Source organism: Ambystoma mexicanum, chromosome 3p, assembly GCF_040938575.1.
Source record: "Ambystoma mexicanum isolate Mex_15411 chromosome 3p, UKY_AmexF1_1, whole genome shotgun sequence".
NCBI lineage: Eukaryota > Metazoa > Chordata > Amphibia > Caudata > Ambystomatidae > Ambystoma > Ambystoma mexicanum.
Genome location: NC_090925.1, coordinates 935,532,886 through 935,556,187, shown reverse-complemented (window position 1 = coordinate 935,556,187; position 23,302 = coordinate 935,532,886). Strand labels below are relative to the sequence as shown.

Here is a 23,302-nt window from a genome sequence, read left to right as displayed (position 1 = left end):
ATACCACATCAGTTGGCTGGAGCTGAATGCCATCTTGGTAACGCTCAGAGCATTCCTACCACTTCTCAAGGGAAAGGTTGTCCTCATACAGACAGACAACTCGACCAGCAAGTACTACGTCAACAAGCAGGGAGGCACCAGATCCCCTCCTTTGTGCAGGCTGGCGATCAGCATGTGGGAATGGGCCCTGGAAAACGACATTTACCTCTCGCCAGTCCACCTCCCGGGGGAATCCAAGCTGGAGGCAGACTGGCTCAGCAGGCTGGGAGCGGACTATTACGAGCGGCAGCTAAATGACCTCATTATTCAGGTGGGGTCCTCCCCAAGTGGATCTCTTTGCCACCTGGCACAACAAGAAGTGCCCTCAGTTCGCATCCTGGCAGGGTCAGGGCCCCGGCTCTCTGGGCGACACATTTCACCTCCAGTGGACCGGCATGAAAGCCTATGCCTTTCCGCCTACTCCCCTGATCCACAGGGTAATTTGCAAGATCAAGGAGTCTCATCGACTCCGCATCATTCTAATAGCTCCATGGTGGCTGGCCAGGCCATGGTTTTGGGAACTACTCGGCCTCTCAGAGGTGCCCCCGATACACCTTCTGACAGGCCCAGCACATCTTCTGGCACAGCAGGGGAGCAGGATCATCCACCCTATTCGAGCCAATGGCATCCGTGGACATTAGGCTGGTCACCATCAAGACGGTCTTACTAGTCGGTCTTACCTCGGCTCGCAGAGTCAGCGAGATCCAGGCGTTGGTCGCCTCTGAACCATATACCACCTTTCACAAGGACAAAGTAGTCATGCGGACGCACCCGGCATTTCTGCCCAACGTTCCATCTGCATTTCACTTAAACAAAGAAATAGTCCTTTCTAAGTTCTTTCCCGATGCCAAGGATGAAGCACAGAGTGCTGCACTGCCTGGATGTCGGGCTTGCCCTAAAATTCGACTTGGACAGGACCAAGGGCTTCTGCAAGTCGGACGCTCTGTCACTTTCGAAAGGCTCGAGGCCAGGTTATCAGGCCTCTAAGGCTTCCATATCCCACTGGATGTTCCATATCCCACCAAGGAAGCGTACGAGGGCCAGTACAAGCCGCTCCCGGCCAACATGCATGTCCACGCAGTCGGGGCCAAGGCAACGGCCATCGCATTCCAGCGCCATGTCCCTTGGCAAGTCATAAGCAGGGCGACCACTTGGGTCTCTCCCTCTGCTTTCTGCATGCATTACTGATTGGATGCCAGCTCTAGATAGTAGGCGGCTTTCAGACAGGTGGTTCTCAGGAACCTATTTGCTTAACGAGGTTCTCCTCTCTCCCCTGGAGCTACAATCAGTTGTAATCACCCATACAGTATGCAGGAAAGGGGATGGGACGTAAGAGTAATTATAAGTTACTCACCGTAGTGACTAACATACTCTTAGTCCATAGTCCCCTTTCCTCCATACGTCCCACCAACCGCCCCCCCCCCTAATAATACTTGTGTCATTAGACAATGTTAAATCTATTGTAGACACGTCATTGGGGACTGTGGTGTGGCGCCGGAGGGCGGAGTCGGGGCAGTGCATGCTCTTTGGACCGCGCCCTCTAAATTTAAAGGGGGGAGGTTTTTTTCTAGTGAAAAATGTTCCGTCTCCCGTCCCTTGGAAGGGACACCCATACAGTATGGAGGAAAGGGAACTATGGACTAAGAGTACGTTAGTCACTACAGCGAGTAATTTATAATTACTTTTACAGTACCTTTTGGTTTGAAGAAATTGGTTCCAGCTGGCTTCTGTTCCTGTTGTAAGTCTGCAGGTCCTGTTGTTCCTGGGCCTCCGTCATAGGCACAAGAGGGAGGATGTCTGGGGACTCCTGCACTACGAATTGAAGGTCGGCGGCAGCAATGGGCAAACTTCAGATTAGCGGCACTTCGGAGTTTCAGCTTCTCGGGGCTCTCGCAAATAGCACCACTGCGGTTCCCGGATACCTCATGGACTTTCCTTGCATCTGAGGTGCAGCACTCTGTTGAGGTGGCTCAGGCTTGGTCAGTGCTGCTTCATGGGAGTCCAGAGGATCTTCCTGGAGCTCGGGTCCGACTTAAAGACGACACACTCGATTCTGGTGTTCCTCTCATTGGCAATCTGTTCTTGCAGCAGCAATGCAAGTACAACTAGCTCAGAGAGGTTTTCAAGATGAGTTTGTCTTGTGGTCGATTGGTCCCACCAACCCAAGGGGAGAAGTCGTCCTTTGCAGGACTTCCGTAGTCGAGGCGAATTCGGAGCTTCAGCACTGCAGCAGGGCTTCACTGGGCAAGCCAACGGCCAATGAGTTGCAGCAAGCATCTCTTCCAAGTTCTTCTTGGGATTCCTTCGTCCAGTGGTCGACTCTGCCTTCTGCCCAAAATACCTCACCTTTTATGCAGGCTTTTCCCATTCATTCGCAGCCTAGCTGTCAATCACACAGCAGGGACAGCCAGCCAGCCAAACATATTTGGGTGCATTCCTGTAACCAAGGAGACTAAGCACGGGGAGTTTTGGGAACCTCCCTCGCTTCCTGCCCTGCCAGACACCGGATTCACCAGCGAATCCCGTCAAAGACAAAACGAACAAAGAGACCAAACCTGGTTTGGCGCGCAGAGTAAATCTGAAGAAGGACCTTTCCAACAAGAAATGGCGAAAAACGACTAGGGCCATTTTGACAAAATGGGCATCCACGGGTGCTTTACTGCAGCTGCAATTGCAGCCTGCGGTAGAAACGCTCAATGGTAGAAAAAAGTAAACCACTGCCATCAGCCATTAATTGTAGAAAGGGTAACATAAACATGTTACATGAGAAACTAGACAAAGGGGATACTAAGTAACCCCTCCAGCACCCTATTGTAAGATAGTGTGTGCTGGGTCTAGAAAGTTACAAATGTAAGTAAAGTAAATTTCACTGCTCTTGGAAACAGTAGTTTAACCCAGAGAAGGTATTAAACCTTTGGGGAATCTAAAAGACTTCCCTCTGCCACTGCAATGAAGGTGTTGTGTGTAACAATGCAAACAGATGATGCCTATGGAGTTTGTCAGACTCCAAAATCAAAGAAAAATACATGGGAGAATGGGAAAAAGGTCTCGCTCTCTCTAAAGTCCAGCAAAAGAGCTGGGGGTCTCTAAGGTAGAAGGAAATTAGCACATTTCTGAGAATTCTCTCTAACAAGCCCCCATGGTGTTCACGAAATGCCTGGCACCGGTGGTGGTCCATCTGCGTCTACGGGGGATACACGTGTACACGTACTTCGACGAGTGGCTTATCTGGCCCAGTTCGCAAGAGTTAGCCGTCGGACACAGAGACGACAGTCCACCTGCTGACGGACCTGGGATTCTCCATCGGTTATCCAAAGTCCTGCTTGACCGCATCGTAGAACGCACTGTTCCTAGGAGCCAGACTCCACATGGTCTCCTCCCTGGCATCGACCTCGGAGGAGCGAGTAGCGGCGATGCAGGATTAAGTGCAACGGCTGTTGGCACTGAACACCGCCACAGTGCGGACCATCAAGTTGCTCCTCGGCATAATGTCGCCTTGCATCTACCGTATTCGGCTCTGCAGGTTACGGATGCAACCTCTTCAGGAGTTCATGGACGCTCGCTGGATACAGGTGTCCAGAAGATTTGCGGACAAGATCCCGTTCAGTGAGGAGTTCTGTTGGGGTGATAACGTGGTGGGGTGTTCACTCCAACATCGCCCGAGGCACAGGGTTTCAAAACCCTAGACATTCAAAAAAACAGGCATCGCGGACCAGTCCCTGGAGGGCTGGGGAGCCCACACAGTACGTCTGCACACCAGAGGCCTGTGTCTGCCGGAGGAGAAGGATCTACACATCAATATCCTGGAGCTATGGGAAGTGTTCTGGGCCCTCAGGTAATTCCTTCTGTGTCTGAGGGGCAAGGTGGTGAGGATCGTGACGGACAACACCACCACAATGTTCAACATCAGGAAGCAGGGGGGCATGCGGTCTCCAGCGCTCTCCAAAGAGGCACAGGACTTGTGGCACTGAGCCTTTGGATGAGGGATATTCCTCGTTCTTTCACCTGGTGGGAGTCCAGAATACCATCGCTGACTCCCTGAGCAGGGAGTTGCGCTCCTGGCTACGAGTGGGAACTTCAGCAGGACCAAGTAGACCGCATCTTCATCAAGTGGGGCAGGCCCCAGATCGATCTGTTTGCGACGGCGAAGAACTCCAAATGCTGGGGGTTTTCCAGCAGGTTCCACCAACCGAGGAGCATTGGGTGGGGACGCATTCTCCTTCCCGTGGGAAGGCCTGTTTCTGTACGCATTCCTGCCGTTGCCTCTCCTACAATGAGTCATCAACACACGCACAGTGCCGATGCAGCATGCCCATCGCCCCGGCGTGGCTGAGGCAGATTTGGTACCCAGACCTTCTCAGCATGTCCGCGTCGCCTCCGGTCAAACTGCTAGGGGGTCCCGGATCTTCTTGTTCGAGAACGAAGTGCAAACCTGCATCAGGACCCAGGATCGCTGAACCTGAGAACTTGGCTCCTGCAGCCTTAGAGTTCCATTGTCCCGTTTGGGCTACATTCGGGTTGGAATCGTATGATTGGGTGGATTTAGAGGCTTCCTTCACATCATCTATCATGTTGTTCCAGAGTGCTGCCCCATGCTGTATGGACTGGGCCTTCTGAAGCCCCATTTGGGGAGCCAGTCGAGTTCCCTTCTAGCCGAGGTAATGTGTTCCCGTCTTGAAACACCTTTTACCATTTGGAGTGCATCATTCTGAAAGACTTGGAGCTTTTCTATACAGTACTTACTTGCTCGCACAAGAAGTGCATTACAATAGTCAATACGAGTCATTACGATGGCTCTGACAAGGGCTTCACAATTCTCACTAGAAACATAAGGCTTTACCAATCTAAGTAGCCTCAAGTGGTACTGAGATTTTTTTGACACTTCTTACATGGGTATCTGCGCTCAGTGATTGGTCCGGTATTACTCAGTTTTAACCTGGTCTGAGATTTTAATGGAGTGGTCGTCAATTGAAAATTTCGCATATGCTGGCCCCAGTTTCAACCTTGCTTGAGGGGATCCAAAGATCAATAGTTCGGGTTTTTCCGCTATTAAGGCAGAGCCAATGTTGAGTCATCCAGTATTTTATTATTAGTTTGATGTTCTGTACAATTTTTACGTCCTCAGTGTAGTCCCTACTCAGCTCTACCAGTAGCTCTATGTCATTGGTATAATTCATGAATTTGACCCCTGATTTGTCCAGGATATCACAACAGAGGGCTTAAGTAGACGTTAAAGAGTGCAAGGGACAAACATGCTCCCTGAGGCACTCCACAAGTGGACAGTAGGGCGCCTGAGGATGCTTAGCCCCAACATACTCTCAACATTCTGCCTGACGGGAAAGAGTTCTGCCATTTCATGTCTATTGGAGAAAAGTGGCCGACAGTGGATAGGGTAGCTAGGAGTTTTGTGTGATCCAAGAGATCAAAGGCCGCTGGATAAATCAAGAAGTATCAGTAGGCCTGCCTTGCTCCTGTCCATACAATCCATCATCTGGCTCTGAAGATCAAGCAAGGCGCTCTTCAAGCCATGGGGATCTCTTAAACCAGATTGTAGTGGGTGGAAAATGTTAGCCTCTTAAGGGGCTGCATCTTCCTAAGGACATCCTTGTTGGGTAAGATTTTCCATACAAATGGTAAATCTTTCTGACCGGGGTCAACCCCAGAACTTTTTGCTTTACTGGTGGATTATTTGTCCTTATACCTCTGTGAGTGGGAACCTTTTTCCACACCCACAGAATCTTTTACTTTTTTATGGGTGTCATTTTTTAGACTCTCCACGTGTCTTTTTAAAGTTATCCTCTTTAACAACTTTTTGGCATTAAGTGCCTGTTGTTGCTGGGTTGCCCTAGGGGCTCCCCTTTTATCTTTCTCTGGCTAACCTTGAGAGAACTAAGGGTGGAATGGATCTTTGGATCCCTTTTACATTTTATTTTGTGAAACCAGCACACCCCGCCCCATATGGAGTGTTTGGGAGTTGCAATGTATCCCCTTTCGTACTAAAATTGTAACAATTTTGTTAAAGCGACAAGCTTACCTTCAATGGCTGGTGGCAGTGATACCTTTTTTTTTATTTGGTGCACCTTTACTGCGAGCTGTGTTCACAGCTGCAGTAAAGGCACCTACGGGTGCTCATTTTACCAAAATGTCCCCCATCTTCTTTTTTCGCCATTTTTGTCCTTCCTTGTTCCTGGAAATTCCTTTGTGTGATTTTTATCTTTGGCGGGAGTACCCTGGACTCCCCGGCCAGGCTTCAGTTTGTCTGTGAAGGCAGGAAGCGAGGGAGGAGTCCAAAACTCTGCTGTCCGTTGACTTCCTCCTTGCCTGAATGAGGACAAATCCCAGTGGGCGGCTGGCTGTCCTGATTAGACAACCAGACCCCCCTTGTTGTAAAATACAGGGAGAGATTGCAGAGGTTGTGCTGTAGTTCCTGTTAAATACTGCAAACCCGGAAGCTGAAGACAAGTCGACCACTGGAACCAAAACCGAAGAGGATGATGAAGGAAAGCAGCTTAGATGATTTACCCAGAGCATAGTGAGACCCACTAGATGCGAGAAGACCTGCATTTTGAGCCATCCCACACATTGCTGTGACCTTGCCAGGCTCCAATACCCTGGGACCTCGAGCCATTGTACGGTGCAGTCTTCCGAATTCTGAATCTTGCTGAAATTTCGTGGGCATCCTGGTGTATCTCCAGAGACACAAGTCAAGTCAGAAAAGTACCCTCACCAGAGTGCTGGACCTTTGTAACGATGAGAATCTGACCGCAATATTTTGTCTTTTTCTGTGCTCCTGTAAAAGGCAGCAAATCCACAGAACTGCATCCAGCCACGAGAAAACCTTGCCTAGAGCCTTCTCCAATGATCCATGCTGCAAAGTTCCTCCTGAGGTCCTGTTTTCAGTCACCACAACAAGGAATCCACCAACCGGGTTTTTGGATGCAGAGCCTGAAGTCCTCCTGCTGCAAAATCTTCTTCAATGCTGAGGTACTGTGTTGACTTGGGTATGTACTTACCTTAAGTCTCTTGGTATTTCTGGGTAGTTGTGGGGTGTTTTCTGTGAGGGCGAGGTCTCTCGTCCAGTGCACCCAGCCCCACTGCTATAATCCTGCCCGGGTATCTTCTGTGAAGCCCCTGGACCCTCTTCTAACTCTAAAGTAAAATACTCACCTGTTTGCCCAGTCTTCCTGAGGAACTCTGAGTTTTGCTACTAAGAACCAATCCTGACACTGTCTGTTGGACATTAGACCTTAGTTGACCCTCCACCCTTCTGCCACTGAGAACACTTATGCTCCAATGAGGGAAACCCTTTTTAAGGGATTGGGCCTTTTGCCTAGAAAAGAAAAAAAGTGTTTGAAAGTTACTTACTTGTAAAAGAGTTGGTTGGTTGGTAACTGTAACTCTTGAGAGTGAACAGTTACACAGGTTCTTACTTACCTTGGATGTGGTGTGCACTATTCTCAAAATTATGTTTAACATCTTTCTTTCCTTAGAAACCGTTTTGCCATTCTAACGGAAATTAGATCTAATGGTATATTACTCACCTGTGATTTGGTTGTGCCTCTTCCCAAAAGTAATGTGTTGGTTTCACCAGATTTTTCCTGTTAGGATAAATGTATGAGTGTCCCCCAACTGGGTCTTGCTTCCCCTGACCTGCTGTTAGCCAAGTCTGTATTAGGTCTTACCTACCTAGAATAACTGAGTCATTCTGTAAAGTTTAACTTTGGGTTTTGCATTCCCTGTGCTGTTTAAACGTGACACCAAAAGAGTCTTAGGTTTATACCTGCCCCAAGTTGCTGATAGATCCTTGAAAAAGTATATGGGTTTTACTTGCCTTGAGTTAGCTGTGTGCCATCCAAAAAGAAGTTACCTGAGTTACTTCCTATCTCAATCTGTGTTTCACTGATCTCAAAAGCACCTGTTATTGATTATTACATCTTTAGGTTTTACTCACCTAGTATAACTGTGTTATCACAAAAGTAGCTTTATGTTTTTATTGCACCTAAAATAAGTGTTCCACTATTCACAAAACGTATACTGTCCAGTTGACTTATGTGATTTGTTACTGAGCATCACTGTACAAATGGCAGGGTCTCCGACCCTTATATTACTGAATGTGATAAAAAAGTAGCCATTGGTTTTTACTCCCCAAGATTAGGTGTGACCTATACTGAATGGGCCTCGTTATGACTCCGGCGCCCGGTACTGGGCAATTACCAGGGCATTACAGCCCCGGTGGACCTGGTACTTGCCCATTCCCGGGGCGCTGGAAAATATTACTCCCAATTCCCATTTAAATCCCATTGGACTCAATGGGAAGGTCGGATGCACCGGAACCATTTGTTGATAGTGCTGGTGCATCCGACATGGCCTGCTCGCAGGTGCCGGTCTGGCGAAAAAGCACCCGCTCGCAGACCTCGCAGTTTGCCGGTCCGGTCACAGTGGTACCGGCAAGCTTACCGGTACCGTTGTTACTGGACCGGCAAACTTATAATGAGGCCCAATGTGTATGAAAAGGTTTGACTTCCCTAGAACTACTGTTAGGACTTCCAAATAAGGTTTATGCTTTGGTCTGTGTACCTTCAAGCATAGTTTTTTTTATAATTGTGATTACATATATGTGATAGTACTTAATTACCCCTAGATTTATCTGGGCCTACTTGTATTTAAATAAACCATTTATTTGTACAAAACAGTGTTTCAGTGTTTTTTTGGACCATTTGTACTACAGTTTCATTTGTACCGATTCTACAGCCCTCTCTCCCTCCTAAAATAAGCCTGGCTGCTCTGTCTATGCTACCCTGAACTCATAGCCTTATATTAAGAGTGGAGTACTGTACTGCCTCAGTTGAATGGTTTTACTGGACTTCAGAGGGTGGGGAGGCAAACTCTGATTTCAGGTGTTTTTTGTGTTTTTTTTTTCTCCTTCTCCAGGGTTTTCAAAATTTCCAAAAGTTTTCTTGTGCTATTTGAGGATTCCTCAATTTCTGCATTGTAGAAGTTTCTTATTGCAACAGATTTTCTTTCCCTAAACTCCTTTTCAATATTTTTCCAGTTCGTTTTATTTTCGTCTGTCTGGGGTTATTCCATTTTCATTCTGCTAATCTTTTTTCCTGTTTGTTTTGTAAGTTGCGCAGAGAACCAACTACAATGATTTTGTCTGTCTCTAATGGTTCTGGTTTTAACAAGAGCTATGCTGTTGAGCAGGTCACTGATGGCAGAATTGTATCTAGGAAACGGTATATCCTGTGAATCAAGGTCTGATGTATGGACCATGATACTGAGTAGACATTGGTGCAGGTCAGCCGGTCTAATTGTATTAATATTCCTACAGTTTACCTTTTTTAAGTGGTTTCCCCTGGGGAATAGGTTTCCCGGGAAGGATTATTTCGAAAAGCACAGGGAAATGTTCAGACGAGACACAAGGGGTAGTACAGATTAAATCGATCTGCATATTTTTTGCCGCACCCAGTCCAAGATGTTACCTTTAACATGTGTCACTTTTTTATTGTATAACACAATATTGACATTTTTAAAATGAAGCTCAAGGGAAACCGCTTCTTTATCTGCGTGATTACCCTTACACCTATTGTGGTCTCCCATAAGCAGACTAGATATGTTGGGGGTATTATTCGTGAAAATGGCCAAAAGGTCCTTGTTCAACTGGGCATCTCATTAGGAGGGCGGTAGATCACAAAGATATGAGTACCGTGAACTGGTAAAGAGTTTATTTTTAAGTGTAGCAATTCACAGCCCTCACATATTGTGGGGGTTCGGAAGAAATTATGTTCTTCCTAGCTATAAGTTCTACCCCTCCACCGATACCTGACTCTCTGTTCTGTTCATAGAAAATAATGAGGCCACTGTCATCCTTGAGCTAGGTTTCAGCTATGGCGAGGAAATCAATATCATTGTCCAGGATGAAGTCATGGACCTCTATAGCAGACTTTCCTAGTGACCTAATATTCAAAAGGGCAGCTTTAAAAATTGACCCATTAAACAGTATGGGGGTTCCCTGAATACTTCTGCTGTTTTGGGCCATGTGTGTCATCAGGTGATGTCAGGGCGTAATCATGCTTGGAATCACTCGGGTCTCATGAGTTGTGACAAGGTGTGTAGGCAGAACCTCATTACTTTTTCCCCTCAACAAAAGTACCTTAGTTATTAAATAGAAGTTCCTTCCCCTGGCTATTAGGTATTTTTTCTGTGGTTAGCGAATGTCCCATGGTGTTGTAAATCTCCCCCACATCCGAATCCCTGCGCAAGGTGTTCACAATAGCCCTTCCTCGTGTTACTTGACAAGTGCGTATAGAGGGCATAACGGGTAAGAATAAAGCCATACCTGGCGTTAAGGGCATGATACAGCCAGGCTTTCACTTCGATGCAAACAGCAGAGTGACCAGCACCAGCAACATCAGCACGGACTAGCACTGACTGCCTATGACCCATTGGGGCTGATAAAGATGCACCTAGATTTCTAGGACACGAGCCTTCCTTATTTGCAACCGTTTTAGACATCATGAGGTTTATCATGTCTCTAATCTGTTTCTCATTCATAGGAGGTCCCATTGAAGGCACTGTCTTTTTGCCTTCGTCTCTAAGCTCGGGGACCCGTAGATGAGCTTTTTGTAGGTATTTCTTCCTCTAAATCTCTTTTAGACCCCATGCTGCCCTTATTCTGATTAACTATTTTAAATGTTGCCGTTTTAGATAGGGCCCTCGGGAATCATTTGCCCTTGCTTTTCAGAGCATTGATCAGCCTAACACTAGAGAGCTCATATGACCCACTCCCTTTCCCCATCTCTTCCCCCGTGTCCTTTAGGTCCCTTCTTTTTTTCTCCCCAACCGACTTGCCCTTAACTTTCAGCTCAAGGCCTCCTTCCTGGTCCACTGTGCATTCGTCCCCTGATGAGTCACTGTGCAATTTTGCACATATATTTTCAGGATTATTTATTTAGGGCTTTTATTGCTAATAATTTTTTGCCCTGTTTTTTTGTTTTGTTTTTGGATTGGTTACTCTTGTTTATAAACGGGTCCTATGTCACTTCTATTTTGCAGCCAATTGCCCTCTCTGATGTGATGTCTGGTATACTGGAGTTGCACCCCTATCGTCCTGCATATGTAGCAGGGCGCTCCTTCACTGATTTTCCAGTTGGGGTGGATTTTTCTATCAATTGAACCAATGCAGAGACATGTCTGCTTATATCCTTTAAAGGGAACTTTTGTTCTTTAATTTCTGTCAACATATGATTCCTTAGATTATCAATGGCCAGCCCCACAGCATTTGCATCTTCTTCAGTTAGTACAGACAAGCTTGCATATTGCTGTGCTCCTGAAATACTATTTCCCTCTTCCCCACCACCAATTGAGGGATGAGTAGACATGCCCAATACCGTGATTTCCCCTGTTCCAAATATCAGGGGTGGGGGGCGTTCAAGTAAGAGGCACTAAGTTGTTCCAATGTTAGGCAAGATTGGATGCAGTAACCATGTGGGAGACTACACCAGCCTTGTCCTCTTGGTAATGGGTAGGCCACCTATTGGTATAGGTCTGTACTACACAAGTTGGTAGAGAGACTGAGCAGCCAGACTTATCTCAAGAGGGGTAAATGTGAGCTGTAGAGATGTAACACTGCGATTCACAATTACAAGTATCCAAAGAACACTTACATTCAAGGTTTTCTAGTAAAATAATTATTTCTTTAACGTCAGTTTTAAATAAGCCTTCTTTAAAAAGGGCAATATGGAACAATTAAAATACACTTCATAACACTTCCTCAGATTTAAGATGAGCAAGTAGATACCCTTGTGGGGTGCCTCACACACTTCCTACACAATCAGATGACTTCAATTACTAGGACAATGTTTGGCATTGATATATCACTTGTTGTACTTAATGCAATTCTGAGGTTGTGGAAAAAGAATAGGTTAGGGAAGGAAAAAGGTGTCAGGCTCTCAAAAGTATGTGAACACTTTTCAGTCGCCCAATGAAGTCTAGATTAGATGTTTCCCAGCAATACAAGTTAAATGTATGCACCCCCTAACCAAAGTCAATGGGTTTAAAAGAGTCTGCAGGGAGCCAGGACAGCCAAAGTCAATTTGAACAATTATGGAGCTGAGGCACTTCTTTAGATAGCACAAGTCTTTCACAATGTCTGTATAGAGTTTAAGAAATAATCACTGTTGGGCAACAAGCTGTTAGGCTTGTGAAGAGCAGAGCTGTTCGGGAGAATTCTCAGAAATGTGCTAATTCCCTTCTACCTTGGAGACCCCCAGCTCTTTTCGCTGGACTTTAGGACTTTTAATTTCTAACCTCGAGAGAGTGAGACCTTTTTCCCCACTCGCCCATGTATTTTTCCGTGATTTGGACTGTTTGTTTTGACTTTGGAGTCTGACAAACTCCATTGGCATTATCTTTACATTGTGACAAACAGCACCTTCAGTGCAGTCACACAGGGAAGTCTCTTAGATTTCCCACAGATTTAAATACCTTCTTTTGATGAAACTGCTGTTTCCAAGAGCAGTGAAGTGAAATTGACATTACTTACATTTTTAACTTTCTAGACCCAGCGCACACTATCTTACCATAGGGTGCTGGAGGGGTTAATTAGTATCCCCTCTGTCTGGTTTCTCATGTAACATTTTTATGTTACATGACTGTCAAGCCCTGCAAGAACGACTTCTCCCCTTGAGTTGGTGGGACCAATCAACTCCAAAGTAAGCCACCTGGACATCCTCTCTGTTAGGGAGAATTCTCAGAAATGTGCCAATTCCTTCCACCTTGGAGACCCCCAGCAACTTGTATTTTTGAGTGCTTGGTTTGTTTACCCTGGAGAGTGACCCTTTTCCCCACTCTCTCATGTATTTTATTGTGATTTGGACTGTTTCTTTTGACTTTGGAGTCTGACAAACTCCATAGGCATAATCTTTTACATTGTGTGACACAGCACCTTGAGTGCAGTGACACGGAGATGTCTTTCAGATTTCCCAAAGGTTTAAAATACCTTCTCTTGGATAAACTACTGTTTCCAAGAGCAGTGTAGTGAAATTGACTTTACTTACCATTGTCACTTGCTAGACCCAGCACACCCTATCTTAGAATAGAGTGCTGGAGGGATTACCTAGTATCCCCTTTGTCTAGCTCCTCATGTAACATTTTATGTTACCCTTTTCTCACTGAATGGCTGGTGGCAGTGGTTTCGTTTTAACTACAATGGTGTGCATTTACCGTGGTCTGCGTGCATAGCTACAGTAAAGTACCCAAGGGTCCATTTTTGTCAAAATGGCCCCAATCTTCTTTTTTCACCATTTCTTTGTGGAAAGGTCCTTCTTGAGATTTACTCTGCACGCCAAATCAGGTTTGGTCTTTTTGTTCATTTTGCCTTTTGCGGGATTCACGAGTGAAGCCCTCCTCTGGCTCCAGGATGTCTGGGGTAGGCAGGAAGTGAGGCAGGTTCGCGAAACTCCCTGTGCTTACTCTCCTAGCAGACCCAAATGCACTGTATAGTGATTGGCCGGCTGACTGTCCTGCAAGGACAGCCACCCTGCTGGGTGTCTAACCGCTAGACTGGAATGAATGGGAGAGAACTGAATAAAAGGCAAGTCTTTTGGAAGGCAGAGTCGACCACTGGACAAAGGAACTGAAGAGGAACTTGAAGAGGACGCCTGCCGCATCTACTGGACCATTGGTTTGCCCGGTGAAGCCCTGGTGCAGTGCCGAAACGCCAAGTTCGCATCGACAGAGAAGCCCCTGCACGAACAACTTATCTCCTTGTGTTGGTCGGACCAATAAACTCCAAAGTAAGCCACCTTGGCATCCACCTCGGAGCTGGTTGAGTTTCCAGAGTTGCTGCTGGAAACCGTATAGCCAGGAAGAGGAACACCAGATTGTATGTGTTGCTTTCAAGCTGGCCAAGAGCTCCAGGAAGATCCTCCGGACTCCCAGGAAGCAGGACTGACCGAGCCTGAGCCACCTCAACAGAGTGCTGGACCCCAGATGCAAGGAAAGCCCATCTCGACAGCCAGGAACCGCAGTCCTGCTATTTGCGGTGGACGTGAGGAGCTGAAACTCCGAATTGCCACTTGTTTGAAGATTGCCGGTTGCGGTCGGTGACCGTCCCATTGCAGTGCAGGAGACCCCAGAAGTCCTCCCTCTTGTCCCCGTGACTGAGGCTCAGGAACACCAGGATCTGCAGAGCTGCACAGGAACAGAAGCCATCTGCTGCACTTTTCTTCAACCTAATGGTACTGTACAGTCTAAGAGAACTTACCTCTTGTTGTGTAATCTCACTTGTCCTAGTTGGAGACTTGTCTTAGTTACTTCTGTAGAGTTGCTAACAGCTTACCTCACAGGCATGATCGGCTTGTGGCCTTGCTTTGATTTCTTCTTATTCTACAAAGACTTCTAAAGCATTGTGCAAGACTTTTACCGAAGATTCCCAGGCTGACTGGGAATATTAATGAGCATGTGAATCCATGCCAGACCAAAATAGTTACAGGTAAGAAACTTAAACCCTATTGCACTGGTAGGAGAACTAGAGTTGCATGTGAATTTGCTATTATCTTGCATGCTTTGTTTTTCAAGCAAATAATGGCTCTGTCCAGAGTTTGGATTTCGTACCTAAAAGATAGTAGCCAAGTTAATTTTTACCACACCTCAGGCTGCTTGTGTGCCACCTGGCAGCTTTATGCTTTGCCAGAGTATCCAATGACCACATTTTGGCTTTATTTAAAATGGGTTATTATACTGCTCCAAAACTTTGTCCATGTTAATACGAAAAAAGATGTAAAGATTGTATCTTTATTTCTATTTTTTTTTAATTATGGCTAATGGCAAACCTATAACGATGATGCAAATGGGGACCTATCCTGATGGCACAAGTCCCCCTTTAGAAGTGGTATAATTTTAGATGGGATTCATGCATAATTTCCAGGAATGTATTTTTAGATTTGTATAGATTTATAATTGGACAGGGTGGGTTGTTTGTAAATCACTGTAAACTTGTCATCCAAAAAATTATAAACATAGTGTTTAAAACGTATTCTATGACTTTTGCATTTAACAAACTGTTGCTTTACAGGTGTTCAAGGGATTGTTGATGCTTATAGACAGGCCTTACCACAAGTTCGTTTGTATGGACCAACTAATTTCTCTCCCATAATAAACCATGTTGCAAGATTTGCAGTTGCTGCTGCACAACAGAAAACCGCTTCGGTAAGGTTAATTTTTAATCTTCAAAACATGTCTGTTGCAGTTTGAGTTCAGAAGTGTAAATGCCTTAGTTCCACTTCCTCCCTCAGTACATCTTGGCTGCTCAGTTGTCAATCACCATGTATATTCCAGAGTAGATTATACTAAAACACCTGATAATTTAAGCCATTGGGCTTCTAACTGTGATGTTCTCTCAAACTTCCACACCTCTTTTGAGGGTGCTAGATTACTACAGCTGCTCACCTTCCTTGCGCCGACAACCTTTCACTCTGGACCAGAGGTCCTCTGCAAGCTCTGTGCATCAGAGATAAAGGGAAGGACACCATTTATTGAAATAAACACAGCCCAAAAGCTGTTGAAGGCTGTGTTGACTTCATATTCGATGGAGTTGGTGTTAGGCGAGTTTTCCTAAAGTCCCCTTGAGATACGATTTCATAAAACTATCCCTTAGCATACAGGTCTCCAACTCTTAGTATAAGCCTGTACTACCCAAAGGATCTTGGTAGAATGGCAGAGCAGCCAGACCCATCATAGGAGGAAGATGTGAGCTGTAGGTAAGTAAACTGTGAACCCAGTAAGTACAATAGTCCAAAGAAACACAAGTAAATGTTTTATAAAAAATATACATGTATTCTTATTTAAATATGGAATGTAGATACATATTACACTAACCAACACACATAGGAATTCTTGATACTTTTCAGAGGTGATTACTTCAATAGTAGTTGCTCGCGATTACAATTGTTAGTTTAACACTGACAGTTCTACTGTATTATCGGTACTAACGCGCACTTGCGTCACTTTACAGATAAAAGTTCATTGTTGGCAAAACCAATCGGTTAAACTCTTTTAGAAGGAAAAAGGTTGGTTATACACAAAGCGGCAATACTTAATGTTCTAGAGAGACTTTTTTTTCTAGCTGCTAACTATCCCTAACTATTCAAAAAAGTCAGTTTAGGAGTGGGGCCAAAGTCTTATGAAGTAGCAGGATAAGCAAAGTTACTCCGGATACTTTCAGTCACTAGAATAAGATCCTTAAGAATATAACACAAGTTAGGAGGACCCTGCAAATGGACTCCCTAAAGGGACACAAGCTAGCAAGCATGAGTCAGAGATAGGGTGGGCACCCGGACTTCTCTTCACCACTGACTCTTCAGTTCAGGATAAGTTCTACCTTTAAACCTACAGTATCCTAGGTTAGAAGAAGTAAACATAGCTGGATTCTCTGTGCAGCAGCAACGGACCCGGTCTCCAGTTTCCTCGGCCTGGTGACGAAAGGAAGGACTCTGAATGGGATGTCTCGCCAGCAGTCTCGAGAGAGGATCCTTGGCACGTCTACTGTTTTGGTGCCTTTTTATCGGCTCCAACAAACTACGGTATTCGGCCGGTTGATCATCTTTGATTCTGAAGTCCTGCACTCTAGTGAGGGGACCTGGATGAGTGGGATTGTGCCTCTTGATATCCAACTGGAGCTCACCAAAGCTCTGGACGGATTTGGCCTCGCAAAGACGTTGCACTGCAAATGGGTCGAGGTCTCATGGTGTTAGCGATCTGCAGATTTGGAAAGGCACAGCACCTTGGGAGATGGCTCTATTTGTAGTTTGTCTGAGGGCTGGTTGGTTCCAGCAAACAAAGGGAAGGAGTTGTCCTCTTCAGAGCTCCTCTGTCTGTTCAGAAAACGGGTCAGGACAGCAGTGCTTGCTTCACGATTACTGGCAGGGTCTGCAGGCATCTCTGGTCGTCTTCAGCTTTGAATCTTCATTTCCAGTGGTCGACTTGCCTTTCACCTCAGGAACCTCACCTTTTCTTTGGTTTTCCCAGACACTCCTCTGCAAACTCTGTGTTTTTACAGAAGCTTTGGGGCTGTCTAATCAGGAACCCTGTTGACCCCCCAGTGGAAACTGGTTCTCTTCAGGAACACAGGCAGACAAAGCGCAGGGGAATTAATAACTCCTCTTCCACCTCCTGCCTGCCCAGATGCTCTGGAGCCTGGGCGGGGGACACCCAAAGGTTCCTGCCAAAAGCAAAACACACACACACACATAGACCTCGCCATCCCAGAATGGTAGAAGGGCTAACAAAGGACAACCACGCGAGAAATGGGGGGGAAAAAAAGAAAGGAGCCACCATGTTAGAACATAGGTGACCCTATTGTGCACAACCGAGATTGTGAACACAGTCTGCGGTAAGAAATAGCACAATAGTTGGTAGAACACATCCACTGTCACCAGCCATAATTGTAGGGTTGTCACTGTGACTAAAAAGTAACACAAGCCAAGAGAATGGGAATACTAGTCATCCCCCTAGCACTCCACAAAAGATGTTGTGTGCTAATCTCTCATAATTTCTGATGCTTGTTAATCTGCTTAGAATCACATGCTGTGCATATGGTCCGACATCCAGTGGTAACCGCGGAGTATTGCATCTTGTCTTTCGGGGACCGAAAGGGGACGTCTGCATAGACGTGTCTGAAACACTATCCCTTTCGTGACGTGTGTAGTACCCAAAATCCCTCACGCGCAGAGGTCCCCCAGATAACGGGTCGCCCTATAGCAGAGCTCTTCATGAGACATTGTTTATCTTACCGAATTGTCGGTTTAATCCCCGTTAAGTCACTGCCCATCAAGAACATCTTCGACGAAGACTACGGGGGAATAGTCTACGGCTGTGGGTTCCGGCGCCTAACATCCGGCTTTCGGACTTCCACGTGGGCGGCCTTCTGGCCGGCCTACACAGTAGGGAGAGTGGGCTCGGGGTTTGCCACACTGCTATGATGTCTTTCCTCTTTTCCACTGCTTTCCTTTTTGGTCTGGTCACCCTTCCCTTCTGCTATGGAAAGGACTCCATTTAGATTCTGCCCTGTGTGTAGGGTCAGATATCCGTGGAAAGAAGAGCACATGTCGTGTAACGCTTGTCTTCCCCTAGAGCACGATGAGAAGCAGTGTTCGGCGTGTAAACTCCTTAAACCTAAAACCCTTAAGGAGCGCCGGTTGAAGCGGTGGGCCGCGTACGGAATGTCACGCGTGGAGCCTCCCTCCCCTGCCGCGACACCAGCCGAAAGTGACGGGGGTACATCGGATGACCAAATGTCCAACGTGGACGTTATAGAACTTGAGGCGGACTATTCTAGGGCCGCCACGCCCGTCCCCGACCCTTCCAGGCTCGACTCTGGTCTTGCTACAGGGACCACACCCGGTGACAGGGGCGTACAAGCACCGCACAAAGCACACAACCCAAGCGCCCTCCTCGACGACTTCATCGAAGAAGGCGAAAGCGCCATCGGATCGATCTGATCCGAAGCCTTCCCCGCATCTGCAGCAGCGCATGACGACTGGGCATAACGCACATAACGAGGGCGCTACTCCCCAAACTACACACGCGAAGTTTCTGAACAAGAATCTTCGACGGGTTCCAAGGTTTCCAAGGCCCTTACAGGCCCGAAAACTGCGAGTAGGCCTTTACCCGAGAAGCCATCCGCTGGCCCTTCTGGAGCCGCGGAAGACATTTTCACTGCCGACACAACATCGGAGGCGTTGTCTCCCGAAGATTCGGTGACTATCCGTAAGAGCATCAATAGGATTGCTACGGTGGTGGGCGTAGTACCGGTTCCGCCCACAGTTATGGGCCAATCCACCAAAAAGTTTTCCACGGATTTGGAAGACGATCCCGAAGACTCTTCCGAAGAAAGCCAGGTACCCCTCTCAAACACCCTGAGGAGATCCTCTCAACGCCTTAGGGCGGAGAACCTGGTTCCTACTCAGCTAGGTCCATTTGGGTCATCCAAGTGGACCATGGAGCAATTCGAGGGGTGTATGTATCGGCTGGAGCAGTTTTTCAGGGCTTCTGATCAACCTCTGCCGAAAAGAGCTCGGGTAGACCCTAACCCTCAAACACAAGATGCCCAACACCAAGTTGACTATCAAGAAGATGTCCAGATGGACACGTATAGAGACATCTATACAGAAGAAGAGGCTTCTTTTCTGGACAACTATGGGGAAGATCAAGGGGCAACAGACAACTGGGAGGACACCAAGCAGGATGATCACAATTCTGATATCGTTTTCCTCGACTCTCCCCCCCCATCAACCCCGATTCGACAAGCTTCCCCGGTGGATGATCAAATGGCTTTCAACAACATGCTGAAAAAAGCAGCGGAATTCTTTAAAATTGCCACGCTGGAAGCCTTGCCCAAACAAGATTTCGTGGAGGACATTATTAATGAAAAGCCTCCGGCAAGCCAGTCTATCCCTCTCTTGAGCTCTGTAAAGAGACGGCTGGACCCTTCCTTACTCACACCCGCTCAGACTAGGGCTGTAAACCCAAGGGTCGAAAAACTTCTCAAGCCCTCCCCCACCGACCCGCTTTATATCAAAGGACACGCAATCCCAGACTCGCTGGTGGTGACCAACACTCGCAAGAGAGCAGGGGTTCCCCTTGCCACGGGAGAGTCAACCCCGGACAAGGGGTTCAAAAGGTTGTATGTCTTAGGCAAATGGGTTACGTCGGCGGCGGCCTATACCGTCCGGATTGCCAATAACGCAACGTTACTGGCAAGCTACGTCGACGCCCAATGGAACCTACTCCAGGAAGGCCTTCAGGAGGTTCCGGAACCAACCAGAGCCAAGCTTCTCGCCATTGTCTCGGAGGGCAAACTTGCCAATCAGAATGTTGTAAAGAATACCCTGGACACAGCAGAGACAGCAGGCCGGTCTCTCGCACAGGGTACTCTCCTAAAGAGACATGCTTGGCTGCGCATGTCGGGCTTCAGGCCTGAGACCCAGGCATCCATTATCAACGAACCCATCGAAGAGGCCAACCTCTTCGGGAAGGCGGTAGACGATGCGTTGGAGACAGCCAAGAAGGAGCACAAGACTATTAAGTCGCTGCACTAGATTTCCCAAAAACCCTCTTCACAGAGGGGCAGTAATTTTCGGCTGTCCTTTCGAGGACAAGCCCGCGCCACTCAAAATAATTTCGGCATGGGCAACTTCAACTCAAGTCAACCTGCTGCAAGCCCCACTTGCTATCCCCAGAGGGGTCAGAAGCGTGGAAAGAATAGAGGCAGATGCTCCAATTCCAGAGGAGCGTCAGCTTCAGGTCAGAAATGACCACCAAGTCCAGGTCCCCTCCCATGTCTCCCCGGTCGGGGGGCGATTAACATCTTTCCTCAAGGCATGGGAGGGGATAACTTCAGACCATTGGGTTTTAAAGACGGTCGCCCACGGTTACTGCGTGGAATTCGCCCGACCTCCACAGTTCAGACCGCCGAAACATCGACGCCTTTCACCGGAACATCTGCAGATCCTGATCCGAGAGGTGGCAGCGCTGCTGGGAAAGGACGCCATAGAAGCCGTCCCGATTCTTCAGGTAAACGAGGGCATCTATTCAGTGTACTTCCTTGTACCCAAAAAGGATCTCACCATGCATCCTGTTCTAGACCTGCGCCCAGCGAACAAGTTCATAAAGCCCCAGAGGTTTCACATGGTAACACTGCAAGAGGTGATCCCATTGCCAAAACAGGAGGACTTCATGACAACATTGGATATGAAAGATGCATACTTTCATATTTCAATGCTGCCAGCGCACAGAAAATTCCTAAGGTTCGTGATTCAGGACAAACACTACCAGTTCAAGGTACTCCCCTTCGGCATAGCCTTGGCGCCAAGGGTGTTTACCAAGGTCCTGGCAGTGGCAGCGGCACACCTGCGCAGACTTTGTTTACCCTTACCTCGACGTTTGGCTCATCACGGGGGACTCGTTCGACATTTGTTTTTCGAACACCCAAAAGACAGTAGACCTACTGTTCAGCCTGGGATTTTCTATCAGCGAAAAGAAATCCAGCTTAGTCCCCAGCCAAGTAAAACAGTTCCTGGGGGCTCTAATTCATACGGAAGACAGTCTCTAGTCTTCCCTTCCAGCGAGAGGGTTCAGAACATGCTCTCTCAGGTTCCTCAGTATGTAGCCAGTCGAGAGGTGACGGTACGCAAAGCTGTGCGTTTGCTAGGGATGATGGCGTCATGCATATACTTGGTTCCCCACGCACGGCTGCACATGTGTCCCATGCAAGAGTGGCTCAACAGCCAGTGGTGTCAGGCTACCGGACAATGGGAAGATCTGTTAGTTGTCTCGCCAGCCCTCGTTCTCTCTCTGCAGTGGTGGTCGAGGGAGAACCTCTTGAAGGGGAAAACCTTCACCACCCCTGCAGTGGAAGCCACTCTCACGACAGACGCATCTCTCACGGGGTGGGGGGGTGGGGGCTCACCTGCTTCAACAGACAGCGCACGGAGTGTGGTCCCCTCAAGTAGCGTCCAACCATATAAACTTACTGGAGCGACTAGCAGTGTTCAAAGCATTGAAAGCCTTTCAGGAGCAACTGCAAGGGAAGACAGTGCTGGTCCTAACCGACGGCACAACAGCAATGTATTACCTGAACAAACAGGGGGCACTCACTCTCCAGGGCTATCCAAGCTGTCCCAAAACATCTGGATATGGGCTCTCAAACACAAGATGTTCCTGATATCCCAACATGTTCCAGGGGAACTCAATCTGCTGACAGACTTACTCAGCAGAGATTTTCCTCTGCCAGAAGAGTACAAATGGCGACTGCACTAAGACCTTGTATCCAACCTCTTCGCAGAATGGGGGTTTCCAGAGATCGACCTGTTCGCTACTCAGGAGAACACCCAATGCCAAGATTACGCTTCCAGGTACCCCCAGAACCGATCCAAGGGGAACGGTCTCTGGATAACTTGGTCAGGGAAATTTGTTTACGCTCCAAGCCCCAAACCCCCCCTCCCGACTCCCCTTCTGAACAAGATAGTACACAAGATGCACCAGGAACCAGTCACCATGATTCTGGTGGCTCCCATGTGGGCCCGCCAACCTTGGTTCGCGCACCTGATGGAAATGTACCTCTCCTCACCAGTCAAGCTGCCCTGCCCGTACAACATGTTGTCTCAGGACATGGGGGAGACTCTGCACCCATGCCCACAAACTCTGAACTTGGCAGCCTGGCTCCTGAGGTCTTAGAGTTTGGACATCTGCAACTCCATCAAAAATGCATGGACATACTGAGGGAGGCAAGAAAGGCTAACGGACTCTGGGTTAGTCTTCAATTCCTTAAAGGTTCACCTAGCGGTGTTGTCAGCCTACACCACGTCACAGCAGAAGGTGTCGTGGTGGAAAATACCTGTGATTAAAGCCTTTATGGAAGGGGTTAAAAGAAGTTATCCCCCCCATCACTCACCCAGCCCCTGGGTGGGATCTAAATGTGGTTTTAACTAGGCTCATGGGACCCCCTTTTGAGCCTATGCATAAAGCTAGTCTGAAAGACCTGACTTACAAGACAGCCTTTCTATTAGCTATCACTTCTATCAGAAGAGTTAGCGAACTCCCTCTCGGTTTTGGACCCCTTTGTTACAGTCCACAAAGATAAGGTAGTTCTGCGCACACATCCCAGATTTGCGCCGAAATTTATTTTGAAGTTCCATGTGAACCAGTCAATCGAACTACCCACGTTCTTCCAGAGACCTACTAACATGGCCGAAAGAAGCCTTCACACACTGGATGTGCGCAGGGCAGTCATGTTCTACATGGATGAAACTAAACCACTGAGGAAGACTAAACAATTCTTTGTTTCAGTGGCAGCTGGTAGAGAAGGGGATCCTGTCTCTAAATCAGCAATATCAAGGTGGATTGTCAAATGCATCACACTGTTTCTCTCTTGCAAGAGAGAACAGCCCTTCAAGCCTAGAGCACATTCTACTCGAGGCACTGGGGCATCCATAGCATTCATTGCAAATGTTCCCCTAGAGTCCATTTGCAAAGCGGCAACCTGGAGTTCTGTACACACCTTTACAAAACACTATTGCCTAGACACTCATTCTAGGTCTGATTCTCAGGTGGGACAAGCAGTACTAAGACATCTTTTTTCTACTGTTCCTTCTCACAACCCACCTCCAGCTCGCTAGTCTATGCACAGCATGTGATTCTAGGCAGACTAACAAGCATCAGAAGACATGGATTACTTACCGTAAAAGCATTTCTGATTATTGTA

The 23,302-nt window shown here is 47.3% G+C and overlaps 1 protein-coding gene across 6 annotated transcripts in view; it reads left to right on the top strand.

The window, feature by feature from the left end:
- The window catches only part of CPNE1 (copine 1), a 677,094-nt gene that overhangs the window by 538,484 nt on the left and 115,308 nt on the right, over positions 1 to 23,302 (top strand). For all 6 annotated transcript variants that reach the window (XM_069652236.1, XM_069652233.1, XM_069652235.1 and 3 more), the window contains exon 14: positions 15,116 to 15,249. In XM_069652236.1, the coding sequence (XP_069508337.1) occupies positions 15,116 to 15,249 (134 nt within the window). The remainder of the gene's footprint in view (positions 1 to 15,115; positions 15,250 to 23,302) is intronic.